We start from the raw sequence: 25273 nt of genomic DNA on the forward strand, positions 1-25273 counted from the left end.
TGAAAAAATGTTTTGTATTATTACTTTTCTGATGACCTCCTCCTATTATAAAAACACTGCAAGACATAGCATTATTTCTGTGAGATCAGTCAATATACCTGTTTAAAGCTAATTAATGCCCACAGAATCAGTTTATGCTAGGAAGGAGTCTCAAAGCAAAAACAATATTTCTATGTTTTCTTACCATTGTTTTCAACTTTTTTGGCAGGCACTGACGATATTGTAGCAATAATGATTCCAGAGCCTAAAGGAAGAGAAATAGCGAGCTTACTGGAGAGGAACATTAATGTGACAATATACATCACAATTGGGACGCGGAACTTACAAAAATATGTTAGTCGGACGTCAGTGGTATTTGTTTCCATATCCTTCATTGTCCTGATGATCATTTCTCTTGCTTGGCTTGTGTTCTACTACATCCAGAGATTTAGATATGCCAACGCACGAGATAGGAACCAGGTGAGTAACACTCTGTGCAATGTATTGGCTTAGCTTGCTTTAAAGGACCAGTAACATCAAAAACATTTTTTAAAACAGGGCGACGATCCATCGTGCGGCACTCGATTTTCCTCCCTGGCTATCTCCTATAAGGAAGACAGGGAGGAGAAATGAAGCACCACACGATGGATTGCCCGATTGCTTTCTGAAGAGGCGTGTAAGCGGAGTTTCGGTAAGTTATTTCTTAATAAAGACTTTGTCTTGGTGTGTTTTTTTCAATGTATACTAACAATATAAAATAAATGATTCTGTCATGATTGTGTAGTTTTTATGTACACTGTTTTCACTGCAAATAATTCACTCTACAATATAAAATGTATTTATTTTTATTTATAATATTGGTGTGTAGACAGCCATCTCAGGTAATTTTCTGGTCATGTGCTTTCAGAAAGAGCCAGCACTTTAGGATCGAACTACTTTCTGGCAGGCTGTTGTTTCTCCTACTCAATGTAACTGAATGTGTTGCAGTGGGACCTGAATTTTTATTATTTAGTGCTGTTCTTAGATCTAATAGGCAGTAAAGAGTGACTGAAGTTTATCAGAGCACAAGTCACATAACTGGGGGCAGCTGGGAATCTGACAATATGTCTAGCCCCATGTCAGATTCAAAATTAAATTTAAAAAAATTTGTTTGCTCTTTTGAGAAATGGATTTCAGTGCAGAATTCTGCTGGAGCGGCTCTTATTTTTTGAAAAAAAAAATAAAACATGTTTTCCCATGATAGTATCCCTTTAAGCTACCTTAAGAGGGTTAATTTTCAAAATTCGTATTTGTGTCATTTTAAAGGGTTTTTTCTACCTTGAATAAACTCACATTTTACAAAAGCACAATTTTTTTTATTTATTAAAATATATTTAAATAAAAACATGATTAAGAAATGTGTGGGAAAATATCTTGAATCCTAGTTTACTAAGCCTTTTTTGTGAGTCTGCAAGTACTAAAAAAAAATATGAAAAGCTCTCAATTTAGATAAATATTTTACAATTTGCTAAGGACAGATCCAATTGATTTCTACATGACCGTGGCGGCTTTTAGATGCAAACGTTTTATATTAGAGCTTCTCATGCTTTATATAATTTATTGTTTGATAAATTGAAATTTGTATTTTTAACATCAGTATTTAAATGCACAATTTTTAGCACGGAAAAGTTTGATTAGGAGAAAAAAAAGATACACCTACAATACTATAATAGCTTTCAGCATTCTCTTTTCAGCAATCCGTTTCAGCAAACATTATACCGTTGTATCACTGCTCCCTGATGGTATTTGATAACATTGCTCTCTGTGAACTCTATAACATTTTAGTATTGTGTCTTTGGAACATGATACAATTGTATTACTGATCCCATGAAACTTTATAACATGGTATCACTGTTCCCTAGGAAAATGACAACATTGTAATACAGGGCTACAGAAGCTGTATACATTTCTGGAATACTATAATTCAAGTTATTTGCAAACATTTGTATCACTTCTATGATCATTGTTAGAGTGTTTAACTATTTGTATTATTATTATCATTAATATTATGGCAATTTTACTATTGCATTAGTGCACAACAGGAAGATTATAACCTTGTATCAGATCATTATTGCGCTGTTCTCCAGGAACACTACAACACTGGCTGGTAATATTATATATCTGTGTCTCTGCTTACTAGTAGCATTTTAAGATTGTATCAGTGTTCTTTGGGAACATTAATAGCTTTTACACACAGACGTATTTAATTTCAGTTAAACATACAAAAAAGCCACCTCTTGGGAATACAATGAAAGACCCCATAGTGTAAGAGACTTAAATATTTGCATTTTTAGCATTGTATCTCTGATCAATGTAAAGGTACCATATCACTTCTCCTTGTGAACAATTTAACATGGGATCACTGCTCCTCCCCCAGTAGCATTGTGAGGTTGTATATTATTTCTGCTACTTCTTAAGGAATGCTCGCCTATTGCTTAAGATGATTAGCAGAAATATTTAACTGTTTACAATGATTTTTCAGTTGCTCTGTATTGCTCAGTCCTTTTATATAAGGAATAATTGCTGTGCTTGGATTCTCTTGCTTTTAGTGCAGGACAGACAAGGCACCGAAAAGCAAGTGAAGAGACTATTTCAGGAGAAAATGCTAGAACTGTGGTGAGCTACAAAAAGAATTTTTGTAAGAATAGTCGCCAGCGGTAGCGTAGATTTAACCACAGTTAACCACAAGTCCCCCTGTCTGCCATAGCCCTTAGACAAGCCTTGAGAGCCAGTGACCCATTTTACTGAGCTGCTCCTCAAGTCAATGTGACAAATTCAACTTTGAACCTGAACCTTAACCTTTGAAAACCATTAAATACCATTAATACAATGCAATTGAAACTGAAGTCATTATTTCTGGCATAGTTTTTGGAAAAAATGCGACTGTAGGATATATTTACTGTTGATTATTTTATTCTTTTTTTTTTCTTATGGAACAGATGTGATATTTCACATGACACAAAGTTTGTCCAGGTGCAGTAACTTATAGCAATCAGTAAGTCACTAGTAAATTCTACTGCTGAATGGTTGCGATAGGTGATAAGAACTGTAGCAAACTCTGCCCCTTATATTACATAACCCCAATCTATTGACTTTAAAAGTGGGTTTCAGAAACAGCATCAGCCAGGATTGTAAGTCTTCAAAAAATGCTGGGTTTTGGCCAAATCCCAAACTGAATCCTGGATTTGGTGTGTCATTGGTGGTCAGGGTCCCCCTATAAGTTAAAAAAAACTGTGGCGCCAGGGCCCCCCATAAAAGTTATTTTTTTAAAAAAAAAAATTGGTGGTCAAGGCCCCCTTACAAGTTAAAAAAAAATAATTGGTGACCAGGGCCCCCCTATAAGTTAAAAAAAACATTGGCGCCAGGGCCCCCAATATAAGTTTTTCTAAAAAAAAAAACATTGGCGCCAGAGCCCCCCATAAAAGTTTTTTTAAAAATCATTGGCGCCAGGGCCCCCCATAAAAGTTTTTTAAAAAAACATTGGTGCCAGTGCCCAGTTAAAAAAAATATAGAATATATATATATATATATATATATATATATATATATATATATATATATATATATATATATATATATATATATATATATATTATATAATATAGAAAAAACATTGGTGGCAGGGGCCTATAGGCCCGAGCCTGGTACAGGAGGACCCCATGTGCCCTCCTGATGGTGACCCAGTGTCTGGGCCAGGGGAACTGAGATATATAAACAATTATTTGCCTTCCCCTCCTCTCCTGTCCTATTACAGCAGTTTTTGTAAAAGCTAGTAGGGCTGCGCATGCAGTCCTATCCGCTTTGGAAAGAAAAATAATCATGCGGAAATGCGAAGGGTGTCAGACGAGAGCCTGGCTGTGAGGGGGAAATGCTAGACTGTGCAACAAGACATTGGGAGTCTTTTGTCAACACTGGGCAAATTTTTCAGGTGTTTTTTTTTTAACCCGAATTTTTTTAAATTTATGAAAGCATGATGCAGCAAAAAGGCAGAATCCAAAAATCCACCATCTCAGACCTGCCAAGTTTGTCAATGGCAGAGGTACCTATCCTGTTTTGAAGTTTCTGTGGTCTGCGCTGTAATTAGCCAGAAAGTCCGACCTTATCAAGCAATTCGGGTAAAAAACATAATCGAGTTTTTACCGGAACCGATTAAATCAAGCTTTTTTGTAATAATAAATAAGGTCAAATTGTGGATTCTAGTTTCGTCTGACTTTTTTTTATTCAAAAAAACATAAAAATTCGGATTTTGATAAATAAACCACTAAATATCAAGGCATGTTTTATATCATTTGAGTCTCATCTATAGCAGTTGAGCAAATAAATAAAAGAAACTAGGTATTTATACTTTTATCATTTGGAAGTCCCTCTCAGGTATTTCACATTTCTAAACTTCATTTGTTGTAGTACTACAGTTCCTATTAGTCCCCACTTCCAGATCTGTGATTGGACACTGAGAGTTTTATTTTAGACTTTCTATAGGTTATTTTTCACCGTTCCAGAAAGTTCAAAAACATTCCAGAGCAATGGAGCCCTATAGACATGTCAACAACAAAAAAACGGTACTTACACACGACAGGTGCTCAATAGGTTTATTCATTTGAGGTTCCACTCTCCATATTAGTTTAGGAAATGTTCCCCTTGCTGGCTGCAGTTATTTGATGCCTGCAAGCAAAGTCCCTCGACAGGAAACTAGTATATGCAAAGGGTCTTTCAGACAACCACAATTGCAGTAAAACATAAAAAATCTTCTACATTGATATCAATTTTCACGGGACATCAGGTTAATTGCTGGAACTCTTGTTTGTGTATTCAGGTTTCCTACCATTGGGACTTGTGTTTTACACTGACTGAATGACGGCAGATGGACAGTGAACAATTGCTGAGCCAATAAGCTAATAAAGCCTGTCATGTACTTCAGTGTTCCACATCAGCAGATGTGTTTTGTAATGTATCTCTGAATAGGGCAGTCACTGTTTTAAAGAAGAGCAAAAACTTAACTAAATAAGTACCTTGAAATGTTGTACATTATGTTTTGAGCTTCTGTACCAGCCCAAGGCAACCCCAGCCTTTACCAGGGAAGATCTGTGTCTCCAAAGATGTCCCAGTAGCTCCCCATCTTCTTTTCTGCTGATTCACTGCACATGCTCTATGCTGCTCTCACTTACTGAATTTAGGGACAGACAGCTACTTAATTGCTAAGTTAACTGACCCAAGCTTCCATTTGTTTGGAAGCCAGAAGTTACGTTCCTGTAGCAATTAGAATAATTCAGTCTGGAATTGCATATAAATGTGAAAAAACCTGACCATAACCAGCCTTTATACTCTTTAAAGGGGGGTTTCATCTGCATGCTATTTTAGTATGTTATAAAATGGCCTATACTTAGCAACTTTTTAATTGGTCTTTATTTTTTATAGTTTTTGAATTAGTCTCCTTCTTCTTCTGACGCTATCGAGCTTTTAAATGGAGGTCACTTACCCCAGCAGAAAAAAACTTCTCTGTGAGGCTACAGTTTTATTGTTATTCTTCCTTTGTATTTCTTATCTTTCTATTTAGGCCCTCCTCTATTCCTATTCCTGTCTCTCTTTCAAACCAGTGCGTGGTTGCTGGGGTTTAAGTGATACTGACACTAAAAAACTACTTTATATTACATTAAAATTTACCTATAGGTCATGTTAATCGTTTTTTGCTGAGAGGTTTGTTTTTGTAACTTATTGATAATTGAAGTTTCTAAACCTGACTGTTTTGCCAACCTGACTGTCCCATCTCAGCCTGTCAGTTAACGTCTCTAATGCTTACGGATTCCTGCTGCACAAATATGGCAGCCCCCTCATATGGGATCATGGGGCATCAGACAGGTAATGTAAAAGCATTGTGCAAATAGTTTATGGCAAAATTATGTTACTTTCAAAGGCAATATTATGATAGATGTAAAAAAGAGTTTAAATTCTGGTGTCAGTATCTCTTTAAAGGGGACACGTCACCCAAAAAAAATATTCCAAATCCTATTTTATCACATTAGTCAAGCAAAATTAACTTTAATTACACTATATAAATTATTTGAATCTGGTTTCCTTCAGTCTGGGAATTCAAAATGATAGCAAGCAGGCAGGAGCCATTTTGTGGACACTGCTTTTAAGGAAAGCCTTGCATCATCTCAGAATCTTGTTTGTGCACCAGAATGGGGGAGCCGATGTCCATTCCCATGCCCTGGTTACCCAATTAAATGGTAAAGAGAACGGGGGAATGTGTGGAGAGCAGTGACATCTAGGAAGTGCTGAATGGAAAGTGAAAGTAATTGTCTGCCCCGCCTCTATGGCCATGGCATAGAGGAGGGGCAGACAATATTTGAGTGACCGCTGAGATTTTTAAATGAGCTTATAACAGCTATGGATGCTTTAATAAAAAATAGAAATTGGATTTCATGTTTAATTAGAAAAGGACTTTTATTACACAGATTTGTGTGTCTGGGTGACAGGTCCACTTTAAGTTGGACCCTAGTAACCAGATAACTGCTGAAAGTGGAGAGCTGCTGTACATAAAGCTAAATAATTCAAAAACTGCAAATAATAAAAACTGACCTATGGCATACAGTCTCAGAAGAGTACTATTGACATCATACTTTAAGTTGATTTAAAAGAGTGGTTCACCTTTAAGATAACTTCTAGTATATAGTTTTTGAATTATTTGCCTTCTTCTTCTGACTCTTTCCAGTTTTCGAATGGGGGTCACTGACTCCATCTAAAAAACAAATGCTCTGTAAGACTACACATGTATTGGTATTGCTGCTTTTTATTACTCCTATTCATATTCCAGTCTTTTATTCAAATCAATGTATAGTTACTAGGGTAATTTGGATGCTAGCAAGTAGATTGCTGAAATAGCAAACAAGGGAGCTGCTGAATTAAAAGCTAAATAACTTAAAACCACAAATAATAAAAATTTAAAACCAATTGCAAATTGCCTTAGAATATATCCCTCTCTACACGATACTAAAAAGCAATTCAAGGATGAACAATCTCTTTAAAGGTAAACAACCCTTGTAAAAGAGGGATTGTTTGTGTTAAAAAAGGAGAAAGTTAGGCAGACTTTTAGAGCTAATGTGATTTCCCTAGTTGATTATTAGCAGACATTATTTGGCATCATTGTGTATTCTTACAGTTACTTTGCATGTGTCCCTCCTGGGGACAATAGATTCTGTACTTCAGGTTGCTGCCAGACGCCACACCACACTGATGAAGTGGGTAACTTACTAAAGTGACAGCTACTTTAAAAAAAAGCCACTCAGTCTTGTATTTATAAGACCACTTTAGACAGAATTAAAACAAAATTATGTAAAACGTTCTGCTATTTCATGTGATTGATACTTTCACTCCCTTTTGGAATGGGACAGCAGCTGAAGAATGTGGAAGAAGGGTTTCTGCCACGTGGAGATTACTGCTGTTACTGCAATGCACAAAGGAGGAGGGCTTGCTGGAACACTAGAGGATGCTAAAAAAGATTTCCTTGGAAAAATACCTGGAATTCCTCATTTAAATGTAACACTACCTGTTGTTTATGCATGTATATTTCACACACGTTTGATAGACTTTGTGGCAAACGTAAAATGTAAATGGTAACCAGATGTGGAAGTAGGAATACTCTAAACGTGAAAAGCCATATAAAGAAATATGCATGGGATACTATATTGTAATCAATGAGTCTGCTGTCCCGTTTGAATATGGATATGATAAAGCATCTATGGGAGTTAGGGTTGGCACCTGGCTGGTATTTTACCGGCCTGGCTGGTAAAAATGATGGTTTATCCTGATGTTATTAATAGGGAAAAAATAGAAATATATAGGAAGGCTGGCATTTTTTTCCAGAAAAGGTGGCAACCCTAATGCGAGTGTGTTTTTTTTAGCTGTAACGATATCTGCTAAATAAGATATTTAAAATAATGATCCCATTCCCACCAAACTCCTAATAAAATGTACAGCAGAAGTTCCTTATATTAGCAGTACATCTCAAAGGGACAAGTTGGATATGCATGCAAGAACTTTAATATGAGCAATTTCTAAGAAACAATAGTCTTGTTGGGGGGAAAATGTGACCTCCAAATGAGCATGTTTGATCAGTAAAAAAAAGCTACTTGCTCTTGGAGGGTTAATTTTACCATACTGGCTACTCTACCCCCAGGTCACTCCCCTAACTGCTAAGTGCAACATGCTTCTAGCCAAACAGATTCTGTACTTGACTGTAGGGCTCCATCTAATTATGATGATCAGTTAGATCTAGGGAAATGTGTGCAGGTTGGATCATGTCTTCAAAAAACATAGTGCCTGGTCATCAGCCAGACAGGTTTTTCAATCACTTGGATATGAGTGCATTCAAAATTGAAGTTGGTGTGCTCAGATGCCAGCTTTACCTTATAAATTAACTTGAGCTGCCAGAACAGCCTTTAGAATAAAGCAGTATGTCAGGTGCCTTGGAGTGAATGTGCTATAACACTGATTTAAATATAGTAACAATTGTCCTTTAAAAACTTTCTCACTTGCCTGTCATTTATTTTCCTTTTTTCTGTATTTCTCTGTACTGCTTCTCCTGTATTTCCCTGCAATCCCCATGTGGTTCTCTGTTATATGTAAAGCTTTTTTCTCATGCTGTTTTTTGACCTATTAGAAGAGAATGTGAGCTCTCTTTCTTTGCTTATCTAATTAAATGTCTTTCCATATTGTCCATTGCCTAGTCAAGGAAATAGAAACTAATAAGAATCTGATGCATTTTATAAACTTTGATGCTGTGAAGATGCACTATTATATTTTGTTACATAGTAAATGGATTGCTTTCAAAAAATGTACTGTAATGTGCCAATTTCTTATATTCTTAGTTTTTAGTTTCCCCAAATCAAACTTTTTAGAGCGAAAAATCATATATTAGAAAAATTACTGTAAACCACAAACATTTTAATATTTGGTAAGTGTAAAAAGCACAAAAAACTCAAATACAAAATACATAGTAAGTTAGGTTGAAAAAAGACACACGCCCATCAAGTTCAACCTTTTCAACTTTTTTTAACCTGCCTAACTGCCAGTTGATCCAGAGGAAGGCTAAAAACTCCATCTGAAGCCTCTCCAATTTACCTCAGAGGGGAAATAAATTCCTTTCTGACTCCATAATGACAATCGTAGTCCCTTTATGAACGTGTACTTTGAGCTATCTTCCATATCCCTGTATTCCCTCACTTGCTAAACACCATCCAACCCCTTCTTAAAGCTATCTAATATATCAGCCTGTACAACTGATTCGGGGAGAGAATTCCACATCTTTTATGATCCCCTTATATATTTATAAATAGTTATCATATCAACCCTTAAGAGCCTCTTCTCCAGTGTGAGCAACCTCAACTTGGCCAGTCTTTCCTCATAGCTAAGATACTTCTTACCAGCTTAGTTGCCCTTCTCTGTACCCTCTCTAATACAATAATGTCCTGTTTGTCCTAGTGCAATCCAATTATGGGTATACAGTACGTGGCTTGGATATGTTTATAAGGTGCATGACTTTACATTTATCAACATTGAATCTCATTTGCCACTTAGCTGCCCAGATTGCCAGTTTGTCAAGATCCTGTTGCAAGGATGCCACATCCTGAATGGAATTAATTGGGCTGCATAGTTTGTGTCATCTGCAAACGCTGGTACATTACTTAATACCCTCCCCTAAGTCTTTAATGAACAAGTTAAATAAAAGTGGACCCAATACGAGCCCTGAGGGACCCCACTAAAAACCTTACTCCAAGTAGAGAATGTACCATTAACAACCACCCTCTGTACCCAATCCTGTAGCCAGTTTCCAACTCATGTGCAAACAACTTTATTAAGCCAAACAGACCTTAGTTTAGAAAGCAGATGTTTGTGGGGCACGGTATCAAATGCCCCACAAGATCCAAATAGATCACATCTACTGCCCCTCCCACTGTCCAGCATTTTACTTACCTCATCATAAAAAGCAATCAAATTTGTCTGACATTACCTATCCTTTATAAAGTAATGCTGATTGCTGCTTATAATGCCATTCATTAGGACAAAATTTTGAATGTGATCCCTTAACAAGCCTTCAAATAATTTGCCAACCACAGATGTCAAACTTACTGGCCTATAATTGCCAGGCTGAGAACATAACCCCTTTTTAAATATTGGAATGACATCAGCTTTTCTCCAGTCCATAGGTGCCTTACCAGATGAAAGCAAATCTGAGAAAATCAGAAATAGGTGCCAGTCTGAGAACCCGAGGTGTATGCCATCTGGCCCTGGCGGCTTGTTTGCATTAATTTTTATTTAAGCTTTATGAATCATATCCTGAGTCAGCCACTGACTAGATTGAGCTGAGCCATCAGTGCAGCTATGAAGTGAGCCTGGGAACTCGGACTCCTATTGTACACACTGAAGAAAGAACTGATTTAGCACATTTGCCTTTTCTGTATCTGTTACAACCATACTGGTACCATTATTTAAAAGAAGCAACACTCTCAACCTGCATCTTTTTACTATTAATATACTTAAAAAACTTTTTGGGGTTAGTCTTAGCCTCATCCGCAATGCACTCTTCATTTCCTTTCTTTGCCTTCCAGATTGCTGTTTTACAACATTTACTATAGTGTTTATATTAATTAAATGCAGCTTGGTCTCAACAGACTTGTAGTTTTTAAATGGCTTTCTCTTCTTTCCTATTAACTTATTAACTTCTATATTAAGCCACATAGGGAGATTATTAGTGCTTCTACATTTAGGGGGTTGTTTACTAAACTCCGAATGCAAAAATCATGAAAAATCCATGATTTTTTTTTAAAATCAGACTTTTAAAAAATAACGAATTTTTTAAACCCTGAGGATGGAAAAGTCAGAATCTGAACATCCGACATCTCAGACCTGTCAAGGTTGCATATAAGTCAATGGAAGAAGTCCCAAAGATTTATTTATGTGCGCTGGGTTTTGTGCAATACCCCGAAGTTTTCCGGTGAAAATTCAGTAAAAATTGTGAAATTCATGAAAATCCGTTGAAAAAATCAAAGAAAATCAAAGAAAATTTTCGAGAAAATGTAATAATAAATAAGCGTAAAAAACCAGAGCAGATTTGATCGGAGTTTGTAGCAGATGATAATGAGATAAATTCGGACTTTGATAAATAACCCCCTTACTCCTTAAGGGAATAAATTGAGAACAGTAACGATTTAATATAATTTTAAATGACAACCATTTCTGTGCTGTGTTTTTAGCTGAATGGCAGCGCTCAAGGCACTAAAATGAGCTTTTCTGAAATTCATGGTTATTGTTGCCCCAGTGTATATTTGTTTTTTGCACCAGACATTAAATGATATAACATTATGGTCACTATTACCCAGGGGTTCAATGACTTGCACATTTGCTATAAGTTCTGGGTCATTAGAGATCACTAGATCCAGAACAGCATTTTTTTCTGGTTGGTTCCTCAACAACCTGTGTCATACAATTGTCATACAACAAGTTTATAAGCTTTTTCCCATTAACTGATCTGGCAGTACTGTTGCTCAATATCTGGGTATTTGAAATCCCCCATTATCATTACTTTACCCAACCTAGCAGCCTTTTCTATTTGCATCAGGAGCTTAGCCTCCTCCTTCTCACTTACATTAGGTGGTCTATAGCATACTCCTACAATAATTTGCTGGGCACTTTACAATTGGAGAACTCCACCCATAAGACTTCTACCCCCTCATTTTCTAACATAACCTTCTCCTTTATATAAGCTTGTAAACCCTGCCAAACAAACAGACATACCCCTCATCCTTTCTATTGCTTCTGTCCACCGAAACAAAGTATAGCCACTGATATTTAATGCCCAGTCATGCGACTCATTCAGCCATGTTTTCCACTTGTAATCAAGTTTGTGTTTTTATGCCTTTGTGCTTTTTATATTCAGATTTTTTTAATAAATAAGGAGACAGTCATGCTTTTTTAATATGTGAGTTAAGTTGAGGTTGAAAATAAATCTCCAAAACTACACAAATCCTATTTTTGATAAATAAGGCCCTATGAATATTCACAAATGAACACACAAATTATGGAACCAGTTAATGGCACAGGAGACATTTTCTTGCTTCAAGGCATGAACGAGCTGTCACTGAAGAATTTCTTGTAAAATCCACCACAGGTCCAAACATGTGATGCACTGACCTCTATAATCCAGCAAAGCAAGACTTTATACCTTAGCTCCATTATTTGATCACACAGTATTAGAGCCCCTTGGAGCAAAAATGGGACTACCTTGGGATCCACATGTGCAAAATGCATGCACATAAGAGATGTCCGACCTGCAGCCCTCCAGCTGCTATATAGTCCCAGCATCCACCCAACAGCATTCTTGTTTCCCCTCTAAAGAACCCGAGGACCAGGGGAAATGCCCACTTCTCCCTAATCTATTGGCCCAGCCGCTTGTTTTGTTTCGTTGCTCACAAAAGTCTCAGTGCTAGAAAAGAAAAGGAGGATTGCATTTACAGTGGAATCTCAATTTTACATTCCCTGATTTTAAGTTTTTCCTCATTTTGTGTCCCACCTACATGTTATGCATAATACATTTCCCTGATTTTACATTTTCCTGGATTTTTCAACAAAAAATTCTGGTCCCCTGAAAAATGTAAAATGGGTTTACTACTGTATTCTATTTATCTAACAAGGATGCCCTTTTTGGCTTACTTTTATTATGAAAGGAAGGGGAAGTCTTTACACTATGTTTTTAAAGGGGAACTTCACCCAGGGCCAGAACTAGGCATAGGCAGAAGAAGCAGCTACCTAGGATGCTTGAACATAGGAGCACAGTCTGCATTGCCTCTACTTGCCTATCTATCCATACAGAGATTTTTATTTAAAGGGGAACTCCACAAAAACATAATTTAAGCTTTTTGAAAAGTAAACATAATTTCAAGCAACTTTGCAATATACATCATTTTAAAAATATGCAGACTTTTCATGATTTTGAATGGTTTCTACTGCAGGAGTGTGCTGCTCAGTACACAGAAATCGGGCGTAAGAAGCAGTTGTGCTGGTGCAATCTATATTGACAATGCATCCATATCAGGAAGAAGCACTTTGGGCTGAAATAGAAGTGGAGAGTGGCAAGCATGTGTGTGGGGGGCAATGGAATGGCATGGAGTGGAATGGAGGGTTGGCTAGCTGAAGGGATAGTTGGGCAGGTGTGACGAAGGGTGCTTGCCTTGGGTGCTGTTATTTGTTGGCCTGCCCCATTCACAGTGTATCTCTGCATAATTTAAGAAACTGTAGTTCTAAACAACTTTCCATTATGTATTAAAACATGGCAGTGCTTTTAAAGGTATTTGTAAATGCATGTCCTCCAGCCAAAACTCCATTTCTCACAATACCTCTCATATTTCTTCTACGTTGCTTCTGCTGCATTGTTTAAGAGTCAGAGCCAGGAGCACAGATAATATAAAAGGACAGGTTAATACTTCCTAAGGCTATGGGCACACAGGCTGTTGTCGGTCTGTGTATTTTTTTCAGGCTGAAAGAAGCAGATCTGCTCAGTGCCCCTGCTCCATTGATTTGAATATGATCAGCCTGTGTGCGCTGTGTGAGCTTTAAGTGGGAAAGCATATGGAAATTCAGGCTTCATCAGAACAAGCTTGTTTACCCATTGGCTATTCACATTACTACTAGAGGAAAACTAGGAGTACGCTGTTGCCTGCAGTAGATGTACTGTACCTTGGGTGACGTGGCATCACTCTAATGCAATCACATTTTCAAACAGCTCAATAGTCATTAAAAAGATTAATTAATGTGTGCTGGAGATTTGGTTAAAGGGGGAGGGATGGGGTTCCCTTTAAATGGTTCGTAATGGTTATGCTTTTTAAGTCTTGGAGGGAGGCAGCCTCTTAGTGAAGTAACACCTTCTCTCATTCACAATCACACTGAATGTTGTAGCACATTATAAGTCATGCATTATGTAGAAGACTGCAGTGATATACATAATGAATCCTTTTAATAAGCACTATACTGGTCAACCCTCCTGCCAGGCTTCCTGTTGTTCTTGCCATTATCCAGTCTCCCATCTCTCCCCTCCATATTCTACAGTACGTTCCCTCATTCTCCCTCCTAGCTGTTCAACACCTTCACCCTCTTCTGATCTGCTCTGATTTCTGTGGCACATTTGGCTTTAAACTGCTAGCAGCCTTTATTGGAGATTTTTCTCATAATTGCTCTTCATAAAGTACATTTGTAGTTAAAACAGGCATTCGCTATCAAGATAGAGACCCGGCTAGAAACAAAGCAAGTCTGTTTGGAGCTACAGGGAAATTCACTTTTAGATGTAATAAAAGCTTCATAAGATTTTATAACCGCGTGCAGGGCTTAGTTAAACATAGTACAGTATTGTGAGAGCTGAAACAGTTGATACTGTATGTGTTCACTGGAGCTTACACCAGCCTTGAAAAAAAACCTTTTTTAATGAAATCCTTAAAGTTTTAGTATACATTCTGCAATATTTCTGAATACAAGAGTCAGTGCAAACTACAAGAGACTTTAAAACACATGAGATTTTCGCTTTATAGAACATACAGTTCAATGAAAGCCAATACAAGTTACTCGTGCCATAATGAGAGGATCCTTTGATTTCATTCTCCAGCACTTGAGTACTATTGGAGGATTAGCATGACTTTTCATCCAGTTAAAAGGGATACTATTCTTGGAAAAATAGATTTGTAACTGAGAAATATTTATTAGAGTTCAATACATTCATTTTAAAATATTATGAACATCTTTTCTAGAAGAAATAATACTGTAGATAGGAAACATATTATTTGTAAAACTTCCCGTATAAAACTACCTTATAAATGATGCTTAGTGATGTCATCAATTATAATTAATGCTTAATGGTGTCATTTGTCTCCTGTAACTGTGAAATCACTGATTTCTGTCTAATAAAGGAATGATATATCCCCCTTTGTAACAATATGATGATATTAGTATATTAGAATCCTATAAAATCACTGTCTTCAGCTTCTTGCATGCTCATTAACATCCCTTTTAACATATTTTACATCAGGAGGTGCATTATTTCTTATATAACTGACTAGTTGTGTTTTAAATGATTCCTTTTTCTCTGTAATAATAAAACAGTACCTTGTACTTGATCCCAACTAAGATATAATTAAGCCTTATTGGAAGCAAAACCAGCCTATTAGGGTTATTTAATGTTTACATGATTTTCTAGTAGACTTAAGGTATGAAGATCCAAATTACGAAAAAAAAGATACGTTATCTGAAAACCCCCAGCGACAACCAACAACCCAAGCATTCTGGTCTGGTTAAAATTTTAATACCTGTACAGGTATGGGACCTGTTATCCAGAATGCTTGGGACCTGGGTATTTTTGGATCAGGGGTCTTTCTGTATTTGGATTTCCATACTTTAACAACTAAAAAATGTTTGTCACCAGTAAGGATTAATTATATCTTAGTTCGAGTACAGGTTACTGTCTTATTATTAAAGAGAAAAATGAAATCAATTTAAAAATTGTGAATTTTTTTTTATTAAGATGGCTCTGTGGGAGATGGCATTCCATTAATTTGTGACTTTCTGGATGATGGGTTTCCGGGTAATGAATCCCATACCTGTAGTTGACTAGAACAGACTCTTCTACTGAAGGTGCATGGGCCTGATGTGGCCCTTCAATGGACTTTTATAGCTTTAGGCCTGCTTCATAGACTTGTTTGTATGATCAAAAATAGAAAAGTGGTGCATTGGTAGGCACTCTTATACCAACAACATATCGCTATTTATTGGGTCCCTTTATATGGCAATGAATTGCAGGTGGCATTATATGTTAAAAAAAACTGTTATAGTGCCTACAGCTTTCAGCAGGTACTGGCACTGCTACAATTACCAACCACAAATTTAATGTATGATTTATAACATAAGTGTTTCTGCAAAGACTTCTAAAGGATGAGCTATAAAGCATGATAGGATTTTCTAGTAGAAAAATGTAAAAGCTGCCTTGAGTATCAGGAGGTACTGTACATCTCACTGTTTATAGCCTAGAATTTCAACTAAATAAATTATACTGTTACTAATAATACTGCATTCAAAACAGGAATTGTGTCTGAAACTAAAATAATACCCACCACACAGGCCAGAAAAGCATTTGGGAACTGATACTTGTACTGTACCAAGAGTTGCAGGTTCTTCCACCACAATGGACTTAGGTGCTGGATGCTCAAGTTGGCTGGACTACTGTTTATATGAGTATTGCAAGCAATCCCAGAATTTCATTGACCCCCAGGCCCAGTCTTGTGTGACAGAAGTACTGCTCCAGAACTAGGGTGCAATAAGAAGTCAGAAGCCTACTAGCTATAGCTTCACTAAACTGGCTTGTTGAGGAAGGGGATGTATAGGTAAAATAATAGTTGGGCATTATTCACCATAAGAGATTGTAAAGATAACTTCAAATGTTGGCTTCCATAACCTCCAGAGCTCATAGTTTTACTAGTTGAATGATTTCAAATGTTTAAGCCTATGCTTGTTATTTGGGCTGTCTATGATTGGTGTGCACGTAGAGGACTATTAATAAAACTTGTGATTACTTACAATAACTGTTGGGAAATGGCAGCTCAAGAACAGAATGTTCCCAGACTTGACTTTTAACACCTTGAAGTGCTGGCTTTTGCTGATATATAGTTGTTGATGAGAAAAAACTGCTGTTTTCTGTGCCTGCTTGAGATAATTCTAAGGATGCTCATCATAAGCTGTCAGAGAACATTGTATACCAAGGATATTGTTTTGTTGCGCTGTGGAGTTAAATATGATTTTGCTTCTGTTATTCATGGAATCTTTTTTATTATTTTATCATTTCTATTTATGAATAATACAGTCGTCTTGTTAAGTCTCAGTATTTATTACCTTTCCGCAAAATGTTTGGAAAGACTGTGAAACTGAACAATCTTTGCTTTTTTTGTTTGCTTTTCAGAGGCGGCTTGGAGATGCTGCTAAGAAAGCCATCAGCAAATTGCAAGTCAGAACCATCAAGAAAGGTGATAAGGTAAAAATACAACAGTGCTCTTTCACCTTTACACGAACCATAGAATGGGCATCTGTATTAGAGAGTCCTGTAGTAAGTTAAGTTTGCCTTTCTGTCAGCCGTACAGCTAAACAGTGCATAGACGCAGCTGGGTATTCTGAGCTATAGGGGTATATTTATCAAAAAGGGAAGTTAGAGATCATCACAGTCCGCTAGAGTGAAATACCGCCTCTCTACATTCATTTCTATGGGATTTTGAAAGGCCTATTTATTAAAGGATAAACTTTCACTTTCACCCTTTGATAAATAATCCTTAAAAATCCCATAGAAATAAATGGAGAGAGATGCGGTATTTCACTCTAGCAGACTTCTTTGATAAATATACCCCATAGACTTTTGAAGCGAGACTGAACTTCAGCAGAATTGAGATGTGTTTACTAATGCACCGGTATCCGCTGGATCCACTTCATCTGCCAGCTTTGTGCTGAAGTGTTGCATTTTGTTCATTCTTAACAAAATTGTGCAAGCTTTTTCAAGTTGCAAGGGGCTAATTTGTGCACTGCAGCCTTTCAACTTTTGCCAGATATTTCCTACTGGATTGTTTGAGTGGGCTGCTTAATGGTATTCATTTGCTTCTTGCAGGGACAATTACTGGTTTTGTGTTCAATATCATTGTCCTGCTGAAATGTGATACCTATTAGCAGTGCTGGGGCAAGAGGTACTTGCACCTAAAACAACCTCACTCCCACTTGCCACTCACTGTTACCTTGCTTCCCATTTTTGTACCCCGCTCCTCCATTTTCCCACTGCTGCAGACTTTTTAGAGTTGGCCAGTGTGGACAGGAGCAGTGTGTATTATGCAATTTCCTTGTCTTCCTACACCTAGTTCTAGCCCTGCTGATTAGAAATTATTATATTTCAGTATGTGCCTGCATTGTCTTCCTACCCCTAGTTCTAGCCCTGCTGATTAGAAATTATTATATTTCAGTATGTGCCTGCATTTGCTGTATATATGACCCTATGTTTAATAACCTAGACCCCAGTGCTACAGAGGATCCCCAATACAAACAGTTGTGGTAGAGTAAGGGCAGTCATGTATTGTCTATATACTTTATTTACAAGCAAACATTTCCACCTTTGTCTTATAAGGCCCACCCAACTTTCCAATATAGGCCATAGCAGGCCTCATTCTCCAAAAAAGGCATGGTTCAGTGGTTAGGAAATTGGTGTCAAGCTTTTTGCATTTTACATCTCTGTAGGCGATGCTGCCTGTGGTCTGCAGTGCTGCATACAAGAGGGATTTTCGGTGGGGAGCACATGGGTCTGGGGACTCAAGGTGCTGGCCTGGGAAGGACTGTACTTATTACCTGATATGACAGCCATTAAGTACAGGGATTCTTTGCTCTGGTCACAACTGTCATCTGCACCTTGTGCCAATAAGGGGCAGAGCACAAATGCCAGTGATTACAGGACTAGGCACAAGTGTTTTTTGCATTTGCTACAATTTGGCCACCCTTAGTTGTATATGATATATGATTTCTCTCAGCCACAGATTTGTGCTTGTAAAGTCATCTTTTTTTCACATTTTATTAAATAAATGCCCAGTGCCTTGGTGGGGATAAGACAGATTTTCCCAGCGTTCCTCTAGGAGAGAGTTCCTTCAGATTTATGCCATGCACCCAAATAGTCGCCGAAGTTTGGTTCAAGGGGAATCCCTATTGCCCATCTATTACAGTAGCTGCAAATCAAACTATCCCAAAATGTTTTATGGACTTTTTTTGTGCAGTATATATAATATACATTATATATATATATATATATATATATATATATATATATATATATATATATACTGTATATATATATATATATATATATATATATATATATATATATATATATATATATATATATATACAGTATATATATGTATATAGATTTTTTAGACGACTGTAATTGTTGCTTCTGATGGGTGAGGTCTGGGAGCTGGATATGATTATAAAGCTGTTGCGATGTGACACTATCGCTCCTATTTTTCAGGCTGTTACAGGGTTATAGATTGCATGGCAGACATTAGCACAACCCTAATATGTTTGTTTTCTTTTTAACAGGAGACCGAGCCAGAGTTTGATAACTGTGCCGTTTGCATTGAAGGTTACAAGCCCAATGATGTTGTCCGAATCTTACCATGCCGGTGAGTTGATCTAAAGTTGGCACGACTTCCAGGAGCATATGTCAGACTGAAGGAATTCCAAGCCTTACTATGTACAGTACTTACTGATACAATGAGTTCATTGTAAATGGATTTAAGTGGCTGCAGACTTTCTTTTTAATATTTGCTAACTGATTTGGCTCCAAGCATATTATTGATGGATAGCAGCTCGTCTTATGAGAGCACCATTCATAGCCTTGTAGCAAAATAAGCTGGGTTTTATAACCATTCCTGTTTCAATCAAAACATTCTTTCCCACTTAATATAGTATAACCTTATATTTTATCTACAGATTCGGAACACACGCACAAGGCATATATTTGTCCAGGAAATATTTATTGCAATGAGACAGATAAAATAAATCTAGGTGTTTTGATGTTTTATTTCTCATTATCACAGATTAAACATTGTTGGGGTTATATAACAAACGTTACGTTATCACTCATGAGATGACTGCCCTCCATTAACACAGATTAGAGCCCCTCCCTTTCAGAAAGCCAGCTAGCATTAGCTTTACTCTAAATGTGAGCTCTAATCCACTGTAGTCATCTTTATCTCTAACACATGAAAATCACTGCCACAGGGACAAATTAGCCAAGTGCCCTAGTCCATCAGACTCACTGATCAGATGTGAGCTTTCTGCTAATGTGCCCCAGAAATATATGAAGGGAAAACAAAAACGTCCCCAGCAGCACTGATGTTTGAGTGGATTTATATCTTGGCAACTATACACAGTAATATGTGCAGCTGTAATTTTGCTCTAGAGATAGATACAAATCTCCTTTTATTCGGGGCGACTAATCTGCACGAACAGCATCCCCTGCCTTCCTGCTAGCTAAAATGTAAATCGCTGGCGGGATGGCACTTCGATCGATTTGTTTTCCGAAGTCGCCTCATGAGGAGACTTCAGGCGAAAAAACGAATCGCTCCGAGTGCCGTCCTGCTGGCGATTTACATTTTAGACGACGGGAAGGCAGGAGAGACAGTGCTGGGAGATTAGTCACCCCGAAGAAGAGGAGATTTGTCGCCTGGGGGACTAATCTCCCCCGAATCTGCCTGTATATCCTGACCCTAACACTGCTGTGCATATAAATGTCATTGTTATTAATACCACATCACTGCTACTGCAACTAATACAAGATTTATCAAACTGGCACCAATCCAGAAAAGCTTGAATTAAAAAAACACGATCAGGAAGGCTGCAAACATCACCAAATTGATCCCTAGTGGCATTGAGGAGGATAATACAAATCTGTCATTGCTTAAAGGAATCGCTGTGGGTATAGACAGAAGACAAACTGAATTCATCTCTAGGTAAAACCACACACATGTCTTTTCTAGACGCTGGCATAATAATAATATCTTCATTTAAAGGACAAGTAAAGTTAAGCTACAACAGTAGGTAGAAATTTGTACATGATGTTTTGTGCTTCTGTCCCAGCCCAAGGCAACCACAGCCCTTTAGCAGTAAAGATCTGTGTCTCCAAAGATGCCCCAGTAGCTCCCCATCTTTTTTCTGCTGATTCACTGCACATGCTCTGTGCTGCTGTCAGTTACTGAGCTTAAGGACCAACTCAAAATATACAGCACACATAGAATATAAATGTCACAATATAAGGCTGGTTAGTAATTAATATAGATAATTACTACATGGCATCATAGAAACCAGTGCAACTAGAAACATCATTTAATTATCAGCCCTGTACTATCAGCTTATATTACAGACCAACTTCATTTTCTGCTGGATAATTAGAGACAACCCCTAAGCTTAGCTTCTCAACAGCTGCTCAGAGCCCACTGAGCATGTGAGTGTCGCAGACACTTTCCAAGTTGGTGACCCCCTGTGAATAGTTTGAAGTCCTGGTTCATTGCTGCTACTGACAAGCTGAAACTTTAGGCGGGTGCAATAAGTTCAGTATATAAAACATGGCAGTTTTAGCCATATTCATTTTAGGGTTTAGTTCTTCTTTAAGATCCAAGGTGGAAAATTACTGGCATTTTCAAATTCTACACTCTATGCTACAAATATAAATTATTTTTGAGCATTACATGGCAATATCTAAGTGAATTATTGGCAGAACCCAGAGACGGTAATAAAATAGCTTTCACTAGGACATTAGAAAGAGTTGTGTCATGTGTGGAACTGCCAGCAAGGCATTATCTATATGTTATAAGTTCAGCTGGACCAACACACTCTCTTATAGTGAAAAAAACAGCAACATGTGTTTTATCGTATGTTTTTTTTTTTTGTATGTCCAATGTTTTGGTCCTCATAAGGATTTTTAACAAGGTTATAGTGGTATATGTTAATTATCATCATCATCATCATTTATTTATATAGCGCTGTCAAGATACGCAGTGCTTAATTACAATACTAAACTTCATTAAAGAAATGCTTCCAGACTTGAAAAAAGAAGAGCTCCTGTTCACTGTTTCTGAAATGCTCTGCCTCATGAAATGGTGTGTGTTGTAGTATTTAAATGATATTTTATAATGTTAATGTCACTAGAACAGCAAAAGCTAAGTGCTGATTGGTTAATGTTACTAGCAATGTGGGTCATAAAACTTGTGCAGATGCTTGAAAGGTGGCCTATATACGCACCGATAATATTGTATGAAACAAATTTTTGTAGGATATTCAGTGTGTGTATGGTGTATGATTGGGTGCCTTTGAAGGCACCCCAACATCGGCCACTGTTAGTGCTGAATTCTATTATTTCTACCTGTGTGTCTGACAATTCAGCTCTACGTGTGTATGTATTGAAACAAACGGTCTTTCCTGCAAAGATCTTTTCCAGGACAGATCGTAATTGTTATGTCTATGGTCTATAGACACAAGCTCAGCTAGATACTGTTTTTTTGGATGAACTTTAGGGAAATATATATACTAAGTGCATATGAAAGTAAATTATATTTCAGTTATTCTGGTTGTATGGTGTGTTTGTAATAGATTGTGAGCAAGATACATGCAGTTTGGAGGGTGCAATAGCCGTGAAACTGTTAGATTTCTTTTATGTTTAGCTAAGGAAAGTCACCCAAAACAAAATCAATACTCCCAAACCACAGTGGTGATATTGTGGGCCCTAGGGCCCAATGATCGGATTATAATGCAGGAGTACAGGCGGGCGGATCATCAACGAACAGATGCGGTCCACGATCCAACGGGATTTTTAGCCCTGCCCGATCTAGATCTGCTTGACTTTCGGCAATATATCGATCAGTGAAGCCAGTCAGAGGGCCCCATACATGGACCAATAAGCTTTTATCAGCCGTGTATAGCCACCTTAAGTCCTACTCCTGTCTGCTTCCTGGCTTGCCTATAACTACACTGGAAAAGAATAGAATTGCATCAGAGGGCTAAAGTGAAGCATGAGCCAGTTAGAGCTAATAGTGAGAGGAGCCTGAAGCTCAGACATCCACTCACAGTCTAAACGCAGAGGAGGCACAACATATATTGTTTAGAGTTTTTACAAGACAGCTCACCACAGAATGTGGTGTATTCTTTTTTCCTATTTACTTTTATTGTAAGAGAAAGTGTATTATTAAACATTTTTTTCAAGCCCCCCACCTTCATTTGCAATGACCATGCCATAATAATAAATTGCAACAAGATGTGGGATTATTTTATGTAATAGAAAACTGTATCACTGCTCCCTGAGACATTATCGTATTCCTTGCATTATCGTATCACTGCTCAATGGGAACATTATAGCATTGTGTCACTGCTCCTTGGAAACATTAATGCCACACTGCTCCCACATGCATTACATTTCCCATAGAAGATTGTAACATTGAATAACTGCTCCCTGGGAACTTTCTAAAAACCATATTTTATGGCATAGTCATTACATTTTGCCAATAACTTATTAAAATATATTTTCCTTCAACCTTTGTCTATAACATCCTGTTCTTGTCTTTTCTTTGGGCCTCCAAATTCATAATTTGTAAAATTTTTCAATGTATTTAGTGTCTGTTTATTAGCATAAAGATATAAAGGGTATCAAGCTGGCTCTATTTTATTCTTGGTGACTTGTAATAATTTTCTTTCATGGTGGACAATAACATATTACTTCATTTACGGCTAGCCGAGCTAGAGTACAAAAGTTCACCTTCAAGTTTTAGTATGTTGTAGGAGTAACCTTTTAATTGGTTTTCATAATTTATTTGCTTATAATGCTCTGTAAGGCTACAAATGTTTTGCATACCTCCCTACAGTCCCGATTTTGACAGCTCAACCCACGGCCCCGAATTGTTATTGAAATGTCCCAACTTTCTCTTTGATCTCTTGTACGGAACAGCCAGAAAAAGATACAAAGTTTCTATACTTTTGTAACAATTTAAGATACGCATCTCTTGGGGAAACTGTGACTTGCAGCTTAAAGGGCAATTCACCGTCATTAGCAAAACGGTAATAACACATACAAACAACAGAAATGTGTTCAAACTTTCATAACTTGGTACATTTTGTAAATTTTTGTAATTAGGGGGTGTGACCACAAAAATGGGCATGGTCACAACATTCCAACGAGCTCTGGCGGCTAATCTTTTTGTCCCTCTTTTTATTTCCAAAATGTTGGGAGTCTAGTATTGTTATTGCTTCTTTATATTATTCAGGCCCTTCTCCTATTCATATTCCAGTCTTTTATTCAAAGCAGTGCATGGTTGCTAGGGTAATTTGAACCACATCCGAACTAGATTGCTGAAATTGTAAACTGGAGAGCTGCTGAGTAAAAAGCAAAATAACTCAAAACCACAAATAATAAAAAATGGAAACCAATTGCAAATTGTCTCAGAGTTGCTGACACAATACTAAAAGTTAACAACAACCCCTATTGTCACACCAGGGTACCTCTATATAAGTAGGGCATTGTCCAGGAGTCCCCCTAGGACACACTTACATACTGCTGTACTTTCCTTTTTTCATTATGTAGTAAAGTAACTACAATGAATCCAATCCCTTCCTGGGAATCTCTCCTCACTGCTTTGGTGCAGCAGGTACATCATGTCTCCTTGTAAGTATGGAGAAACTTGAATTCAATTTTCCACTTTGGTCTGTGCACAAACTTTAGCAAAGAACTTCCAGTCTGAAAATTAGTGCTTGCTTTTCCATTTGTGTAAAATGTTTAATTCTGCAACATTACTACCAGTTCATCAACTTGCCTACAGCCTCATACAAGTTTGCATATCTGCAAAAATAATTTATGCCCCATTTATCAAGTACTTATATACATAAATATTTGCACTGAAATGTCAGTAAAATAAAAACTTTTTTAAAATATTTTACATTCTACACTCCTAAACAAAATCAGTGGATTTCATAAACTTATATGACCGTGACCAGCATCTGGTGATTTTCAGAGCCAGGCATAATATGAGAATTTGCTAAGTAATACTGGAATCATAGCCATTTCACACCCCACCACTTTTACCATTTAGTTTTGCATAGTTTATACTTGTTATATGTGCCAAATATCACACACTATTAAGATTTTGCTTTTCTGTAGCAATGCCTAGGAATGTGTATGCAGGTGAATGTTGCACAGATGTTGTCCCTTTCTGATTCACATATTTCCCTTATCTCTTTGCTGAATGCAACTGAATCATTATTAGGTAAATCATTTTCACAGTTTCCTCTCTGAACATGTAACATATTAAGTAAGGTTGAAAAAAAGACACACGTCCATCAAAAAGATAAAAATAGCTAAAAGCACTTAAAAACCCAATGGGTAATTCAGAGGAGGTAGTAATGAACTTACCTCCTCCAAGCAGACACCAATGAAAGTGGTAATTTTCAATAATAGTTTATTCACAAAACAGTATTGCAACGCGTTTCGCAGGCATTTCCTGTTGACAGAGGCGCCTGGCGTGTTTATACAAAGACACTGTGGTTTTTGCTCCCGTTCCATATTGCCTGATGAAGCAGGAAATGCCTGCGAAACGCGTTGCAATACTGTTTTGTGAATAAACTATTATTGAAAATTACCACTTTCGTTGGTGTCTGC

At 37.2% G+C, this 25273-nt stretch overlaps 1 protein-coding gene across 1 annotated transcript in view; it reads left to right on the forward strand.

Annotated features, from left to right (window-relative positions):
• rnf150.L (ring finger protein 150 L homeolog) overlaps positions 1-25273 on the forward strand; it is a 98993-nt gene that overhangs the window by 43242 nt on the left and 30478 nt on the right. The window contains exons 2-4 of the mRNA XM_018231629.2: positions 209-459; positions 17009-17080; positions 19171-19253. Of these exons, the coding sequence (XP_018087118.1) occupies positions 209-459; positions 17009-17080; positions 19171-19253 (406 nt within the window). The remainder of the gene's footprint in view (positions 1-208; positions 460-17008; positions 17081-19170; positions 19254-25273) is intronic.

Source organism: Xenopus laevis, chromosome 1L (assembly GCF_017654675.1).
Source record: "Xenopus laevis strain J_2021 chromosome 1L, Xenopus_laevis_v10.1, whole genome shotgun sequence".
NCBI lineage: Eukaryota > Metazoa > Chordata > Amphibia > Anura > Pipidae > Xenopus > Xenopus laevis.